The sequence below is a fragment of the Furipterus horrens genome, unplaced genomic scaffold (genome assembly GCF_987537825.1).
Source record: "Furipterus horrens unplaced genomic scaffold, mFurHor1.1.pri manual_scaffold_7, whole genome shotgun sequence".
NCBI classification, from domain to species: Eukaryota; Metazoa; Chordata; class Mammalia; order Chiroptera; family Furipteridae; genus Furipterus; species Furipterus horrens.
The window spans coordinates 115,010,054-115,028,178 of NW_028327177.1; the positions used below are offsets into that span (position 1 = coordinate 115,010,054).

Genomic DNA, 18,125 nt, shown 5'->3' on the forward strand with positions numbered 1-18,125 from the left:
TATATTCTATAATGCATAGTAATCGTTTGAATTAATAAGCACCGGCATTTGTTTATTAAATTGAGTTAAATGATATATTAAAATGAACTACCATTATCCTATATCATGTTTTATTTAATTCCTGTTATTATCAGTTGCTGTATAAAAAATAGAGACTACATTGTTTTTAATCTACCCCAAATTTTTCACAGATGTTGGCAGTCTGTAAGAAATTAAATCTATTCTCAATTCCAACAGTGCTGGGAAAGCAGGCAATTTAGATAAAATCCTTCATCAGTGTTTCCAGTGTCAAGATACTGTGTCGTTATATAGACTTGTTCTGCAATCTATCCAGGAGGCCATGGCAAATGATATGGATAAAGAACTAATGAAACAGGTAAAGTGTAATAAACTTATAAAAGGAAGATTAGGTTTTTTTTTTTTTGTTTGTGTGTGTGTGAATCGTAATAAACAGCAAGTAGCAAATTTTGGTAAATTTCTGCTTAAATATGTTTCAAGAATATACAGGAATGTGTGCTTATGTCCAAGAGTAGTATCTCAGGAAATTTGCATTTTCCTGATTATTATTGAGATTTTTAATTTTTTCATGTTTATTGGCTATTATTGTTTCATCTTATCTGAATTCTTTGTTCAAGTCCTTAAAACATTTTTTAATTGAGTTGTCTTTTTCTTATTGATCTGTAGGCATTCTTAAATGTTCTTTGTACTGAGTATAAATCCTTTCTTACAGAATTTGCAAATCAATGCCTTTTTCTTGTTTGTTTCTTATCTTTTAACTTCATGGTGTTATTCATTATACAAAGTTTTATTTTGATAAATTCAGATTTATCAACAGTTGCTTTTATGGTTTCTTACTGCATATGTTTATTTATTTATTTTTTAATCCATGAAAGTGTTTTCATATATACTTTTCTCCTTCAAAATATTTGACAGTTTTGTCCTTTAGGTGTAAGTCCTTAATTCATGTTGATTTATTTTTGTTTATTGTGTGAGGAAGGAATCTACTATTTAATCTTTTGTTATTGGGCTGTTTTACCAAATAGTACATCTTTTCTACTGATTAGGAATGCCATCTGTTGAGTATCAAGTATATGGGCACATGAGTTCATTTCTAGGCTTTTCTGTTCCAATTTTGCCCATTCCTTGCCATACTACAGTGTCTTAACTATTAGAACTTTAAAGTGAACTTTAATATTTGGTTGGGCAAGCTGCTTCTTAATATTATTATTCACAATTGCCTTGGCTGATTTCCCGTGTGTATTTTTAGAACTGGCTCAGCAAGTGCCATGGAAACTCATTATGAATTTTTGGAATTGCATTGAATTTAGAGATTAAGTTGAGGAAATTAACATATAAGCCTTCTCCTTCATGGAAAGCTCAATAGCCCATTTATTTAGTCATCTTTTTTAATGAAATATAACATTTTACCTTCTTCCCCATAAAGATCTTAAATGTCTTTTGTTAAGATTTGTTTCTAAAGACTCTAGTTAAAATAACATTTGTTTTCATTTTTATTAAAGTTTAGTTGGCATACAATAGTATATTTGTTTCAGGTGTACAGCATAGTGTTTTGACATTTATGTGCTTTATGATATAATTGCCACACTAAGTCAAGTTACTACAGTATTATTGACTGTAGTCCCTGTGCTGTACACTACATTCCTGTGGCTTACTTATTTTATAACTGGAAGTTTATACCTCTTATTCCCCTTCACCTTCTTTACCCATCAAGAATGTGGGGGGAAAAAACCCTAATACATTGCTGATAGATTGTAAATTGGTGCAGCCACTATGGAAAACAGGATGGAGATTCCTGGGCATTTCGGAAGAAAACAAAAACACTAATTTGAAAGGTTATATGCACCCCTATGTTCATTGCAACATTATTTACAATAGCCAAGATCTGGAAGCAACCCAGATGTTCATTGATAGATGAATGGATAAAGAAGGTGTGTTTATATACATACACAGGGAAATATCACTCAGCAATAAAAAAAAGAATGTGATCTTGCCATTGTGACACCACAGATGGACCCAGATGGCATTGCGCAAAATGAAAAAGACAGAGGGAGACAAACAACATTTTAAAATTTGTTGTTAGTTAAATTCAATTTTGATTTCTGAAAACTTAATTTACATTTAGCAATGTTGCTGAACTCTTATAGTTTGAACCTGGATCCATTTTTATGTTAACTTCTCAGCTTGGGAGTTCCTGGGGCTTTGACTTCTCACCTTACCTTCTAGCCATAAGTATCCTTGTCTCATCCCCATGTCTGTGGGCTGATGTTTGTCCTCATGTATCCCGTGTCCCAGAGGACAACCGTTGGAAGGCCCTGGTGGTTGCAGGCATTCTGGTTCCAGCTGCTTGCCTCATGGGACAGATAGGCTCACCTTCCATCCCACTCTGGATGTGAAAACCCAAGTCCTAAAGTATCTATCCTCGATCCCCACACTCCCCAGGGACAGCACTGTAGCACTTAGCCCTCTGATTTTCACTTTCCTACCACTTTTAGCACCTGGAGGATTTCCTTTTCCTTTCCCCAGGCTCAACTGTGCTTTTAGAAATGCTTTGTTACGTGTTGTCTGATATTAACAGGCATTTGTAGCAGAAGGGCTATTTTCTTCCACCAGCTTCCAGAATTGGAACGTTGTCATTAGTTTTTAATAATACATTTCCTGCAGTTTTAATTTTCACTAAACTTTCTGTATATGTGTTATCTTTGGCATGCTGTATTTAAAATATATTTTTGGGAAGTGTGTTTCATTCTAAAAAATGTTTATTGATTTATTAAATCATTTGAATTATAAATTTGAATAAGAAGTCAGTAAGCTTAAAAGAATTATGGAAATTTTAATGACTGGTAGTTGTGTATAGAAGTACTTTATGATTATTGTTAACTTGTTTTTTCTACCTAGATTCTCTGCCTCATAAATGTTAGTCATAATGGTGTGAGTGAATCAGAATTGATAGAACTCTATCCAGAGATGTCCTGGGCTGTCTTGACCTCCCTTATTCACAGTTTATATAAAATGTGTTTGTTGACTTATGGTTGTGGTTTGCTCAAGTTTAAACATCTACAGGTAAATGTTATTTAATTAAGTTTTGTTTTGTTTTTACTTTCAAATGTCAACATATCATACATGCTATAACATGCTGTGTTATACAATATTTTGTTTCGATTATAAGGCAAAATTGAAATCTGAAATTTCATGTTGCAAATCCTTTTACAATGATTTAAAGTTAGATGTAAAATTTAGCTAATATTAATAAATTTGGCTAATAAAATTTGGCTAATATTTAATATTATATGAAGTATCTTTATGAGATGGTTATTACTTTAAAAGACGGTTTCTTTCTGGAAGAGAAAGTATATTTTTTCACACTTTATAGTTGATTGAATTACAGGTGTAGTTATATATGTATTAAGAACGTGGACTCTGTAAGTCAGTCAGCCTCAGCCTCTGTTTACAACCAAGCTCTTTGGAGCTTAATAGCTATGTAACCTTGGTCATATTCTTTAAACTTTGGGCACTTTTCCAGTTTAACACAGAGGTTGTGAAGAGAATTCATTGAAATGGTCCTTGGTTCTTATGAGGTACTAGACATGATATCTAACATATAGTAGTAAATGTTTAGGAAATATTGACTAATATAATCTGCAATGCCATGATTGATTTATATATGTGTACAAATGGAAACAAAGTCTTTCATTTGAGTTTGCTGTATTTGTAGGGTGAAATGTTAGAATTTTATAGGTTTAACTTTCTCCGTTATTGTTATTCTCTTTAATACTTTTTAAATCCGCATGTAGTTGACATACAACATTATATTAGTTTCAGGTGTAGAACATAATGATTGGACATTTACATTTCTGAGACTTTTAATGTATTAACTAAAAGTTTTAAGTAAATTATGTTTCAAGTTCTTAAAATATTAGCATAGGAATTTTTATTCTTATATCAGTCTATCACATAAATCCTGAATTTTAAATATTCTAATGCCATTTCTAATATATGACAATAGGATTGAAATAATTATAAATTCCATTTTGCAAATTCATAATACAAAAAATAGACTGTAGTATTTTCTCTTTTTCTCCCTAGGCTTGGGACACAGTGAGACTGGAATACATGGAAGATGCCACGATCATTTCCTCTTATAGGCAGAAGCTAATCAATTACTTCACCATACAGCTGAGGTATTATAATGTCCATATTGTTCTTCTGAAACTTCTTCCCACTTTACCTCTGTGTCCTTAGTTCTCTTTCTTAATTTATAACTTAATGTATAAATATTTCATTTTTACAAAAAGATTAAATTCTCTCTCTATTCTGTTAATGTCAAAACAACACAAGGTAATTCCATAAGTCTTTTAATACGACGCTAAAGATTTAAACTTAAGTAAAATCAATGCAGGATAATTTTATTACTTTCATCTTATTCCAGTTAAATAGTTTAAAAATACGAGTGTGTCTGTGTATATCTGTGTGCATATATTTAGGTCCATTGAGGGTTTCATTTAATCATTCAATTTTAGGAAAATACCTTTAGAGTTTGGTTGGGGTCCCTGAATATAACTCTATTTATTTCCCTAATTAGATTGGTAAAGTTTCTAATGATGATAACTAAAGAGTCAGAGAGATATGTTAAATGTATTTTTCTTCCTTCAACATTTGTCTGAAGCCTTTGAAAGTGATCACATTGTAGGAAGTTGCTATTGAGAACTGTTCCTTCTCTTCTACAGCCAGGAGCCAGTGACCTGGAGACGTGCAGATGAGCTCCCATGGCTTTTCCAGCAGCAGGGAAGCAAACAGCAGTTGCACGACTGCCTTCTCAATCTCTTTGTCTCTCAAAACCTCTATAAAAGGTAAGAAACTTTTCTGTAGACCACCTTTCCCAGAAAAACATATTTAAAGTTGTTCACCTTAACAAAGAAAAACAGCACTTTTCACTTAAAAATGAGTCCAATTTCAGGGCTACCTGAAATATAAAACAGCGTGGGAAAAATTTAAGACAGTTTGCAAATTACAATGAGATCTAGCTTTTTCCAGGAGAAAAGTAAAAAGGTAGAGAATGGTTGCTTCATAAAATCAGAACTAGAATAATCTTTTTTATGAATTATAGTTTGTTGATTATGCTATTACAGTAGTCCCAGTTTTTCCTCCTTTGCTCCCCTCCACACAGCAGCCCCCACTGCCTGAGGCAATCCGCCCACCACTGTTCATGTCCATGGGTCATGTATATAAATTCTTTGGCTACTGCATTTCCTACATTGTACTTTACATCCCCATGGCTAGTATGTAACTACCTATTTGTACTTCTTAATCCCTTCACATCTTCATCCCTCACAACCCTGTCTCATCTGGCAGCTATCAAAACGCTCTCTGTTTCTGTGATTCTGCCTTGGTTCTTGTTCATTTAGTCTGCTTTTTAGATTCAATAGTTGATCGATATGTATTTTTTGCCATTTTATTATTCATAATTTTGATCTTCTTTTTCTTAAATAAGTCCCCTTAACATTGCATATAATGATGATTTGGTGATGTTGAACTCCTTTGGTTTTTTTTTTTTTTTTTCCTTGTCTGGAAAGCTCTTTATCTGCCCTTCTGTTCTAAATGATAGCTTTGCTGAGTAGAGCAGTCTTGGCTGTAGGACCCTGCTTTTCATGACTTTGAATATTTCTTGCCAAACCCTTCTAGCCTGCAAAGTTTCTTTTGAGAAATCAGCTGACAGTCTTATAGGAACTCCCCTGCAGGTAACTCTGCTTTTCTCTTGCTGCTTTTAAGATTCTTTTTGTCTTTGACATTTGACATTTTAATAATGATGTGTCTTGGAGTTGGTCTCTCTGCATCCATCTTGTTTGGGACTCTTTCTGCTTCCTAGACTTGCATGTCTATTTCCTTCACCAAATTAGGGAAATTTTCTTCCATTATTTTTTCAAATAGATTTCCAGTCTCTTGCTCTTTTTTCTCTTTTCCTTCTGGCACCCCAATGATACGAGCATTGGCACGCTTGAAGTTATCCCAGAGGCTGCTTACACTGTCTTCATTTTTTTAAATTCTTTTTTCTTCTTGTTATTCTGATTGGTTGCTTTTTGCTTCCTTATGTTCCAGATCATTGGTTTGATTATCGGCTTCATCCACTCTACTGTTGTTTCCCTATAAATTCTTCTTTATTTCAATTACTGTATTCTTCGTTTCTGACTGGAACTTTTTTATATTGCTGAGGTCCTCACTAAGTTCCTTGAGCATCCTTATAACCAGTGCTTTGATCTCTGTATCTGATAGATTGCTTATCTCCATTTCGGTTAGCTATTTTTCTGGAGTTTTGATCTGCTCTTTCATTTGGGCTGTGTTTCTTTGTCTCCTTATTTCGGCAGCCTCCCTGTGTTTGTTTCTAAGTATTACGTAGAGCTGCTTTGACTCCCTGTCTTGATGGTGTGGCCTAATATAGTAGGTGTTCTGTAGGGTCCGGTGGCACAGCCTCCCCTATGATCCAAGCTGGGTACTCAAGGAGCACCCTTCGTGTGTGCTGAGTACAGCCCCCTCTTGTAGTTGAGCCTTGATTACTGTTGACAGATCAATGGGAGGGATTTACCCAGGCCAGTGAGCTGCAAGGACTGGCTGTTACTACTGACCACCAACCTCCGCCCTCCATGGAGGATCAGCAGGGTGGTGGTACTCTGATGTGGTCTATAGCTGTCCACAGGGTGCACAGGCTCTGGGGTTTCTAGGGTGGTACAGGCCAAGGTCAGCCCCCTCTGTGTTCTGCCTGGGACCACCCTGCATATGCAATAAAGCAATCTGAGATGGCTGCTACTTATGCTGGGCTTGGTGATTCCCCAGGGAAGCCAAGCTGTGAATCTAGGCTGGCTGCTGCTAGTGCCAGGCTTGCGGCCATTAGCAAGGGTTACAGGAGCTGGGGGCTCACTGAGGCTGATGGCTGACTGACATTGCTTGTTTGAGTGGATTTAGGAAGTTGTGAAGCATGAGCTAAGACTGGCCATTCATACTGAAAGTCGCTGGGGTGGACTCTCAGGGGATCTCCAGGGCAGGGCACACAGTGTTAGCTAGGTTGATGGAGTCTCAAATATGGAATCTACTTGCCTGCTCTGTACCTCTGGGGCTGGGGGAAGGGTTCAGAAAAGGGACGATGGCCTCTGCCTGCCTCTCTGTCTGGGAGAAAGCTGTCCTCCAGCTCTCACCTTGATGGCAGACACTTCAGTTACTCCCTGTGTGCCACTGGTGTCTTTCAAGCTGCTACCCCAGTGCTAGAGCTCAGAGAGAATGACTCTGAGTAAGTCCATGTGTGGGTTCTTGAAGAAGAATAGCTTGGGACTCTCTAAGTTTCTTCCACCAGCTCAGTCCCCTCTGGTTTTTGCAGCCAGATGTTTGAGGACTTATCTTCCTGGCACGAGAACCCTGGGCTGGAGGGCCTGGTGTGGGGCTGTGATTCCTCACTCCAAAATATTTCTCTTGTATTTTTATCCAACTCACGTGGGTGTGGGACCAGCCCATTACACGTCTCCAACCCTCCTACCAGTCTAGATGGATGTGGTTTCTTTAATTCCTTAGTAGTTGGACTTCCATTCAACTCAATTTCTGACAGTTCTGAGTCATGGTTGTTCTATAGTTTAGTCGTAATTTTGATGTGGTTGTGCGAGGAGCCAAGCCGTTTTACCTATGCTGCCATCTTGACTGGAAGTCTAAAATTATTTTGAGATAGTTTTATATTTTAATCTTGCCTTGAAACACCTGGAGAGCTGGCTCATGATATTGATTCTGAAGGCTGTCAGGTATCTGGGCTCTAGAGAGAATCCGACTGGTGTTGAGTTTAAAGAAACAATCTCCTTTTAAAATACGGTAGTCTTTTCTGTTATATTTGAATTTACCAGTGTCAAAACCACACATTCTTATGAGCCAAGCTTCTGACCTGCTAAGCCTCACAAGGGGGTTTTTCTCTCTCACTGAAATTTTGACATTTCTCAAAAGAGCTGCATAATTTGATTTTTGCTCCTGAGTGAACTCTCAAATTTCTTTGATGTACCTTGTAACTTATTTCTTATCTTCATTCCAGTTTTCTGTGATTCTTTTGAAATCAGATTCATGCTTTAGTTTACCAGCTCTCCTCCAGTCCTACTTAGTATCATCTACAGATGATTAAGCTTACTTTTATCATTCACAGTGCCTTGGTGAAAATACAAAGTAGATATCCTATGACAGGTTGCCTGTACTTCATTCGTTTCTTTCGTTCTAATTTCCATCACTTAAAATTGTTTTTTGGGTGAACTCACATATCATGAAGTGCCTAAAAAAACTTCTGATCAATTTTTGTTGAGGAATAACCATCATGATGTTAATGGTAAAAACGCACACTATGGAGCACACTATGGAGTATTTCTGCGGGCCATAAGCTCCTTACAGTAACCCCTGAGGCAGTTAGTGTCCTTGTCTCCCTTTCTGCCGAAGAAGTTGAGGTGTGCAAGGTCACACATCCTGTTCATGATCACATGCAACTGGGAGGCAGTGGGCTCAGGTGACAGTCTGAGTCTACAGTGTTACCTCTCTACACTCTATACTTGCCTACTAATAAGTTGTCAGTAACCTGATATGTATTCTGACATTTTCACTTGATAATGGCCTTTAAAGTTTGTTTTTCCTTAATTACTGTTATTTGTTGAAACAGAGGACATTTTGCTGAGTTGCTGAGCTACTGGCAGTTTGTTGGCAAAGACAAAAGTGCGATGGCAGCAGAGTATTTTGATTCACTGAAGCAGTATGAGAAAAACTGCGAAGGCGAGGAGAACATGATTTGCTTAGCAGATCTCTATGAAACCCTGGGGCGCTTTCTCAAGGACCTGGGCCTACTCAGCCAGGTAACTTTTAGCTGGAGTCAGAGTGGGGTGGGCTTTTCCTGTTTACTCTGCTCTCCTTCCTAGGAATTAATGCAGGTTTCCTTTGTTGTGCTAATCAGATGGTAGGTCTTAAAGCCTTTCGTTCACTTTAGTTGGCCTTTAATCTTTCTCCCCCCCCAGGCTGTGGTGCCTTTGCAGAGGTCTCTTGAAATCCGAGAAACAGCATTAGATCCAGATCACCCAAGAGTAGCTCAGTCCCTCCACCAGTTGGCAAGTGTGTACGTGCAGTGGAAGAAGTTTGGCAATGCGGAACAACTGTATAAACAGGCATTGGAAATCTCTGAAAATGCCTATGGTGCAGACCATCCACATATTGCTCGTGAACTTGAGGCACTTGCAACTTTGTACCAGAAACAAAATAAGTAAGATTTAGATCACTAATTCTCTGGTTTTATGATGGGGAGTTACAGTTCTAACTGTAGACTTGTTTTGTGGCTGTGTACCTTTCCTTATCCTGTATCTTTTGAATGCATCATGCTCAAATACTATTTATTGGTCTCCATCTTCGTGGGGTAAACAGAAAATTAGAATTGTAAGATTCTTATCTGAAGATGAGTGGAGGATAGAGCATGGACTTTGGAGTCCTGTAGTTGGGTTTGAATCTGGGCTCCTTCACAACATTGAGCTTTGCAACATTGAGCACAGTACTAACAAAAGGGGCTGCAAACCACTGCCTCTGGCCAAGTCCACATGGCCTGCTTTGTAGACAAGGTTTTATTGGAACACAGCTGCATTTTTTTCATTTACATATTGTCTGTGGGTCCCTGCTTGATTCAGCCCTAGAGTTCATTCAGTAGTTGTGACAGAGACCGCATGGCCCACAAAGCTTAAAATACTTACTATCTAGCCCTTTATAGAAAAAGTTTGCTGGTCCCTGGTATAACAAAAAGTATCTATTAGGCACCCCCTGAATGGCATCTTTTCCTCTATCAGAAATCATCTCTTTTACTCCATCAAAACTGATATATATTGGAATTTTTTTCTTTTAACTTTTAGAACTATTGTTCATGTAAATTTTAGATGAATTTCACATTATATTTGACCAAAAATTAGCCTTTACAGAAGAGGGTGATATATATAGCAAACTAAAATTTTAGGTTTTCATTTAATTATATTGTCCTTTAGAGATTCAAAGTGAGTTAAATCAATTAAAACTGTTAAATGTCTGCCACTTGGAGGACTAGATTTGATTTGTTTGATTTTGTTTTATGAAGGGTTGTATTAAAGATTTTTAATTTTGCCCTGGCTGGGTGGTTCAGTTGGTTGAAGGATTATCCCATACACCAAAAAGGTTTGATGCCAGGTCAGGACACATACCTAGGTTGTGGGTTTGATCCCCAGTTGGGGCACATATGACAGACAACAGATTGACGTTTCTCTCTCACACCATTGTTTCTCTCTCTCGCGCGCGCGCACGCTCTCTTCCTTCCTCTCTCTAAAAATCAGTAAACATATCCTTGGATGAGAATTTTTTTTTAAGATTTTTAATTCCATATGACTTTCACTTCTAGAAATAACACTTTTAATAGCCAAAGAAGCTTTACACTAGGTAAGGAGTGTTTTCATTTCTCTGAATATGATACGTTGGACATGTTTCTTTTGTTTGACTCACTTTACTTTTTTTTTTTTTTTTTTAAGATATGAACAAGCCGAACATTTTAGGAAAAAATCCTTTAAAATTCGTCAGAAAGCTACAAGGAGAAAAGGCAACTTGGTAATGAGAGATTTCTTTTGTATTTTGTTGAACTGAAGAGAAAAGAGCATCTCTGACTATCATAATATAGACACATAAACCTCACATGTTTTAAGAATTTTAAATTTTGAAGTGACTTCTAGAAACATACTGATTAATTTTTTTTTAATTTATAATGTGTTTAAATATTAGTGTTACCGAGAGGTACAATTTAGTAGACTCCTAAAAAGAACTATATATTGTGGTAATTATTTTACAATATATATGCACATCAAAACATCATGCTTACACAGTGTCGTATGTCACTTTTTTTGAGTGAAACTATAAAGGTCATTTGAAAGTTAGGCTTTGGAAGATAGACTTGAAAGCTGCTTCAATTCTTTAAAAGGCTGGAAAAGGGTGTAAAAGAAATCTAGTTAACATTTTATGTTGGATGCAAAAGCAAAGAAATTATTACTGTTGAGAACAAAAAAATTATTTTCACATATCTAAGCTGCTGATAGAATCTGAATAAAACGTGTTTGTTTTAACTTGAAATGATACATGCAATTTTTTAATTGAAATATATTTGCTATATAAGTATAAATTTAAGGAATACAGCATATTGATTTGATATATTTATATATTATAATATGATTGCCATTGAAGTGACAATTAGTACCTCTATCACATCACATAATTATCACTTCTTTTTTGTGGGAATAATTATGATTTAGTCTCTTACCAAGTTTGATGGATATAATACAATATTGTTGTCTATATTCATTATGCTGTGCATTTAATCTCCAAGATTTATTTGTCTATTAGTTGCAAGTATGTGTACAATTTAAGTGTTTAGCAGTGGGATTGGTGAATATCTACAAGTTAACTGTTTCCTGATCTTTTTTGAAGCTCTTTGGGATTCAGTTCACTTCGCTAAAATATCTCATAATTATTTTCACAATAGTTTTTAATGAATTTTGGAATGTGATGCCATGTAGAAGTATGTATATTTTTAATAACCATTAGATTAATTTAGTGTGATACTTAAAATAATTGTAATCTTCCCTGAAGGGAACAAAAGGAGAAAGGATTTTTTTAGAACCCCAGTATATTGTTTCACTACCAGAGACGGCACTTACTTAGAGATCGCTGTGAACTTTTTGTATTTGCTCCAGTATGGATTTGCCCTTTTGCGTAGACGGGCCCTACAGTTGGAAGAGCTTACGTTTGGTAAGGACACACCTGACAATGCTCGGACCCTCAATGAACTGGGTGTTCTCTACTATCTTCAGAATAACTTAGAGTGAGTACCATGGTGTTAATAATGTAAACAAAGATCCATTTTTTTTTCTCTTAAGATGCAAAGCTGTTTTACATTACTCTGAAGGCAAGCTAGAGGAAATCGACAGAAACCATGCCAAATTTCATGCATGATATGTTATGAACATTGCCACACTTAACAAAAAAATGCTATTTTCTCTACCGCTTTCTTGTGCATTGTTTTCTTAGTAACTAGAAAGTTACTGTGTCTTCCTTAGTATTTTTTATATATTTATGAAAAGTGAGTGTGTGTAGATATCATACATGAGACCTCGCAGAAGAAACTTGGGACTAAAGGAGAATAAAGGAAAGAATGTAGATGGAATGTAGTTTTATTCTTCAGTTTAATAAAAGACAAAATTACATATTTAAACTTCCTGAAAAAGACATGTATTGGGGCTTCTTTGGATGCCCAAAATTTGATACTCTGGATATCAAAAAATATAACAACTTTTTAGTCTACTTCACAAAAAGTCTTTTTAATTAAAAATTATTAAGTACTAACCCCAAAGGTAGAAGGGGCGAATATCAAAATCTTTTGTTTGTGTTAGAGCTAATTATTTTAAAAGTATAAAAGGTTTGTTTTGGAAAACATTTATGGGTTTGTCTTTTAGGAGAAGCCAAGTGGAGAACTGAGGCAATCATCCAGATATGTGTGCCCTCACACAGCAGGAAAGCATTTGTAGTTTTTGGAAAAGAGCAGGAAGGGAAGAGGGCTGGGAAAAGAGATTTTTAGCTGAATCCTTCATTTTAATTCACTTGGATTTAAGAATAACAGTGTTTCAGTTCCCCACCTACCTTGGACTAGGGATTCTGCTTTCTAGAGAATAAGCTGTTTAAACCATTTTGGGGTTTTGTTCGTAGAACAGCTGACCAGTTTCTGAAGCGTTCCTTAGAAATGAGGGAGCGAGTTCTAGGACCAGATCACCCTGACTGTGCCCAGTCTTTGAATAATCTGGCGGCTCTATGCAATGAAATGAAACAATATGATAAAGCAGAAGAACTTTATGAAAGAGCTTTAGACATTCGGAGACGAGCATTAGCTCCCGATCACCCTTCTTTGGCTTACACAGTGAAGCACCTTGCAATCTTGTATAAGAAAACGGTAAGTAAGCCTTGGCATGCTTCCATGTGTTTATACTGTACCAATTAAACCATAATTGCTGTCAGCAAAATCACTTGCCTTCTGATGGGTAGACTATTTTCTATAAGCTTTTAAATCATCATGATTTCATTTTTTTGACACTTAACTAAATTAAGGTATGGTTTGGTTTTGTTAAAATACATTCTAAATACAAATGCATTCATCAGTGTTCTTTTTTTTTTTAATCCTTACCTGAGGACATGCTTTTTCATTTTAGAGAAAAGGGATGGGAGGGAGAGAGAGATACATTGTTTGGTTCCTTCTTGCATGAGCCCTGAACCCACAACCCAGGTATGTGCCCTGACTGGGAATCAAACCCACGACCTTTTGGTTTTTGGCATGACGCTCCAAACAACTGACCCACACTGGCCAGCGCTCATCAATATTCTAATTAAATTTATTCTTGTATTACATTTCAGGAGTTCTAAAATTCAATAAGTGTTAAATCTGCTGTGTTAAGCTACCATAAACATAAATCACCCAAGTGTTGTAGCTGGAGGAAGAGTTTTCGTAGTTGATTAAATGATCATTTTAATTTCACTCTCCTCTTTGACTACAATTATATGTAATGAACTTTTATAACTTTTCTCCCCCAAAATGCCAGAGAAGCTTGCTTTCATTTAGTGCAGTTACAGAGCAGTGTTAGACTGTCTCTAGACTTCGTGGGACCCTTTGCTGATAATCTGGGCACTGAAACTGTTTTGGTAAAAAGGCTGCATCATTGTTATTTCTCCCTAACAATTAAATAAGTAATTGGAAAAATCTGGAAAGGATTTGGTTGGAAATTAGTTTTTATTTTGATGCCATCTCTATATTATAGTAGCAAACATACAGGATGGAGCAAAAGTAGGTTTACAGTTGTTCATGTAAAAAATAATACAATTAATAAATAATAATACAAGAATAAACTCTGTGTTTCATGTACTTACAACTATAAACCTATTTTTGCCTCACCCTGTACTTTAACTGTCGTGTTTTTACTTTACCAGAAAAGGTGCGTAATAATGGGTGATCCTAAAAGGCTTTCTGAATTATCAATGACCGTGTTTTTATATTCAATATAGTTTTACTTATTCTATTAGATTTCAATCATCTATAAACTTAAGCATTGAACTGGGAGGTAATGCTTCTGAACTTTTTCTCAAAAATTACTTTTTAATACAAAATTTTATTTATGGGAAAACTCTGATAGTATTTGTTGCTTTAATACTTTTGTTAGATCTCACTTTTGTGTTTCAGGGGAAACTTGACAAAGCTGTACCTTTGTATGAGTTGGCTGTTGAAATCCGGCAGAAATCCTTTGGCCCAAAGCACCCTAGTGTAGCTACTGCCTTGGTGAACTTAGCTGTTCTCTACAGCCAAATGGTAAGTTCCCACACTTTCAATCTATAAATGAATGGTTTTAAGGTATGAAATATAGGTAAACACGAATTAGATGTGGCACAGTAAAAAAAATTAAAGGTAATTTAAGGTTATCTACTAATGCTATCTTTAGTACTTGAGAAATTATTGAAGTCAATTCCTCTTAGTATAATGCACTGACTGTTTAGTTCATTGTATAGGCTTAGTTTTTTAAAGTCTGAAGACTCCCTACATCTCTGTTTCTAATATTATCTTCAAGCTGCGATATTTGCCTGTGAGAAACAGGTGTTGTACCCACTGGTCAATAAAGAAACAAGTTTGTGTTTATATAATTGCATTAAAGTCAATGGTTACCAAGCCAGATCTAAAACTGGTTTCTGATTTTCTATTATACTACTTCTCCCATTATGATTATTCATAAATTAATCTGTTTATCCACATATTTTAGGAGGATATTAACATTTTAAAGGTGCTTACCCAACTTGGTCAGCTTAATCTAGAGTACATTAATAATGATTTCATAAACCCAGTGTGTTCAAATGAGTGTTGTTACTTTTTTTTTTAATAAGAAAAGACACATTGAAGCATTGCCACTATATGAAAAAGCATTGAAGATTTATGAAGACACCCTAGGTCGCATGCATCCCCGAGTTGGAGAAACATTAAAAAATTTAGCTGTGCTTAGGTAAGAACTTTTTCACTTTCCTCATACAGCCAAACTCCCTTTTAGAATACCTTTTAATTTGACTCATAAAGAAACAACAAAAATACTTATTGCTGAATTTTTTCTTTGAGGTGAAAGGGTTGTTTCTGGTTGATTTACTCCAGGAGATACAGTAATAGTATCTAGAAGTGAAATGAAGGCTGCACAATGTATTTTGCAGAGGAATTTATCATGGCAAATAGTGAAGGATTGTTTACATCTGCAACCAACTGGCTCTGGAATAAATAATATGAGCAATTTGCTCTCCTCAGAACTAATTTACCATCAAGTACATGCTGACTTCTGCTTTGTGTTTAACCCAGGATACAGAGACTACCTAACTTCCCCTTAGCAATTTCACTGCATCCATCACAACATGGTTTTAATGGTGTCCATTTGAGACACTGGAATGTTCCTTAGCTGTACAAATAGAAAAGACAAGAGTTTGAGTAGTCTCTTTTACTTTATTATTATTATTATTTTATCTGAGTAAATAAATGTACTGGGGAAAATAATGAGCAATTATTCACTTTTAAAAAAAATTATATAAGGTCCTTTAGAATTGTTAAAAGGTTATATTCTGATTTTTAGAGTTTTCTTTTCCCCTTCTCAAAGCTATGAAGAAGGGGATTTTGAAAAAGCTGCCGAACTATACAAAAGGGCAATGGAAATAAAAGAAGCAGAGACGTCACTTTTGGGTGGAAAAGCTCCTTCCCGACACTCGTCAAGTGGAGATACATTTAGTGTAAAAACAACCATTTCTCCTAATGTTTTCCTTCATCAAGGACAAAGGTCATAGCAGCAATTACAACTCATTGCAAATGCACCTTAGAATAAAATAATGAAAAAACATCTGGAACATTAGAACTTAAAACTTACTAAACGTTTTAAAGAAAATTTATTTTTACTCTGTATAATTTATATGTTATTTGTATAAAATTCTGTTGGACTTCATTGACATTTGAGACATGATTATGTCAGTTTTAATTAAAAGAATTATCTTCCCTGTTATATGGGATCCAAGGCTATAGATACACTAGAATCTTAAGATGACATGAAGAGTAGGTTGGTCTCTGTTCAACAAGAGCTGGCAGAGTAAAGACAAGGAGTTCAAGAATTCCATGTTTTCATCTCTCAAGAGCTACTTACCTCACCATTTCTTATCTTGCTTTTCAGCAGTAGTCTAATCCAATTCTCTACCTCAAAGAAGTTTCAAGGAATGAAGGGATATTTATGAAAAGTATGAATTGTCTTCTGTAAAATGAACTAGGAACAGGAATCTTTGTTACATTTTCATTATTCTACCTTTTCATTGAGCAGATTGGGCCAAGCAAGCCCTCTGCTTTCTATGTTCTCCACATTGTATATTATGTTACTATGTAGTATGCATCTGTGTAACCTGAAGTCATCAATGCAGTAACAAATTAAGCTTGGTGGCATTCTTTGACCTCACCTAAAATATGGACATGACATTCTATTCTATTCTTCCTTAAATGGCCTAAATCTGTCTCCTCATTTATCTCAAACTCAAAATCAGTCTGCCATTTTATACTGAAAATTAAGTATTTTTATAGATTTTATAAATATTGTAATTTTAGATTGTTTTGTACCATGTTTTATACATAATAAAATCTTCAGTTTTATCACGTTAAGATTCCAGTATGTATTAATTGTAAAGGTGAAAAGATAAAATAACCATACTTTTTAAAAGTGCAATTTGAAGTTCCCATTTTTTTCCCACTTGTTTATACAAGAGGGTTATATTTACATAATTAAGAAATACATTGAACATTATAAAAAGGACTTGAATGTTGTCACTACCTGCTGAGTCATTTGCTCAACTTGAGCTTTGGTGACTAGGATTTTAGTGGCTTGAGGGCCTGGTTACTTACAGGGTGGTCCATGAACCACCACCTGGGAGCTTATTAAGAACTCAGACTCTTGAGCCTCTCCTCATACCTACTGAATCAGAATCTGCAATTTAGCTAGATCCCTAGGTGATTAAGGTGCACGTAAGTTTGAGAAGCAGTAGTCTTAACTTTAAGGCACTACAGTGGTAACTTAAAAAGAACTTAGGTAGGATCTTATAAAATGAGCATCCTTTTGTTTCAAGAGAAGCTCAAGAGGAAAAAAAAGATCAGATATGACCATAATACATCTTTCTGGGTTTGCCAGCTATGAAGGGCACAAAGTAATTTAATTTACAAATATACTGGATATTGATTTTATAATTAAACTATTAGAGTTTAAAATTTGATTAGTGATAATAATACACTATAAGTAATATATTAAGTTTAAATGCCTTAAAAATTATTTTAGGAAATAACTTGAGATCAATATATTAGAAGAACCTTGTAAAAAGGCAAAACTAGCAAAAGAATAATATCTATTCTTTACTCCTACAAATTTGGACTTGAAAAACATACAAAAAGTGGAAACTTAATTTCTTCAAGTTATTAACATTATTCAAGTGACTATGGTAAAAATTCACTAATTACATTTGGGGGATAATGACTGTTTCAGAAGACTTAGGTTAAAAGTATTTCAATCATATGTTTTCATATAAAATGCCTACTTAAAAAGAAAAAATAACTGGGACGGGATATTTGTGTATTTGAGGTTCTCAAATAGGGATTTTATTTTCACATCAACATATTCCTCCACAATGAAAAGGGTAGCTTTCAACAACTCTGTTATAAAACTGAATTGGTAGGATCCAAACTGTGCTGGTAGTAATTTTTTATTAATACTCTATAGAAAAAAAATTTAAATGTAATTTGGGAGGGGCTCAAAGCTTACTTAATACTCTTAAATGGTTATTACCTCTTTGTGTCGGTCAGGGTGTTTGTAGGTATTGAGGGAGTATTTTTATATAAAGAAACCCATAGTATTTACTTTCTTTACTACATAAATGATTTGAGTAGTACCACAAATTAACTTCCCATCAATGATGAGGGAAGGGATTCAAGTTGAACATATTATTTGTTTTACTAGAATTTAAAGTCT

The 18,125-nt window shown here is 35.2% G+C and overlaps 1 protein-coding gene across 1 annotated transcript in view; it reads left to right on the forward strand.

The window, feature by feature from the left end:
• NPHP3 (nephrocystin 3) overlaps positions 1-16,765 on the forward strand; it is a 39,743-nt gene extending 22,978 nt beyond the window's left edge. The window contains exons 16-27 of the mRNA XM_090284331.1: positions 238-376; positions 2,917-3,081; positions 4,105-4,199; positions 4,746-4,868; positions 8,687-8,876; positions 9,036-9,277; positions 10,554-10,629; positions 11,766-11,893; positions 12,775-13,015; positions 14,294-14,419; positions 14,986-15,101; positions 15,735-16,765. Coding sequence (XP_090140457.1) covers positions 238-376; positions 2,917-3,081; positions 4,105-4,199; positions 4,746-4,868; positions 8,687-8,876; positions 9,036-9,277; positions 10,554-10,629; positions 11,766-11,893; positions 12,775-13,015; positions 14,294-14,419; positions 14,986-15,101; positions 15,735-15,918 — 1,825 coding nt within the window. The 3' untranslated portion in view covers positions 15,919-16,765. The remainder of the gene's footprint in view (positions 1-237; positions 377-2,916; positions 3,082-4,104; positions 4,200-4,745; positions 4,869-8,686; positions 8,877-9,035; positions 9,278-10,553; positions 10,630-11,765; positions 11,894-12,774; positions 13,016-14,293; positions 14,420-14,985; positions 15,102-15,734) is intronic.
• Positions 16,766-18,125: the final 1,360 nt, after the last annotated feature.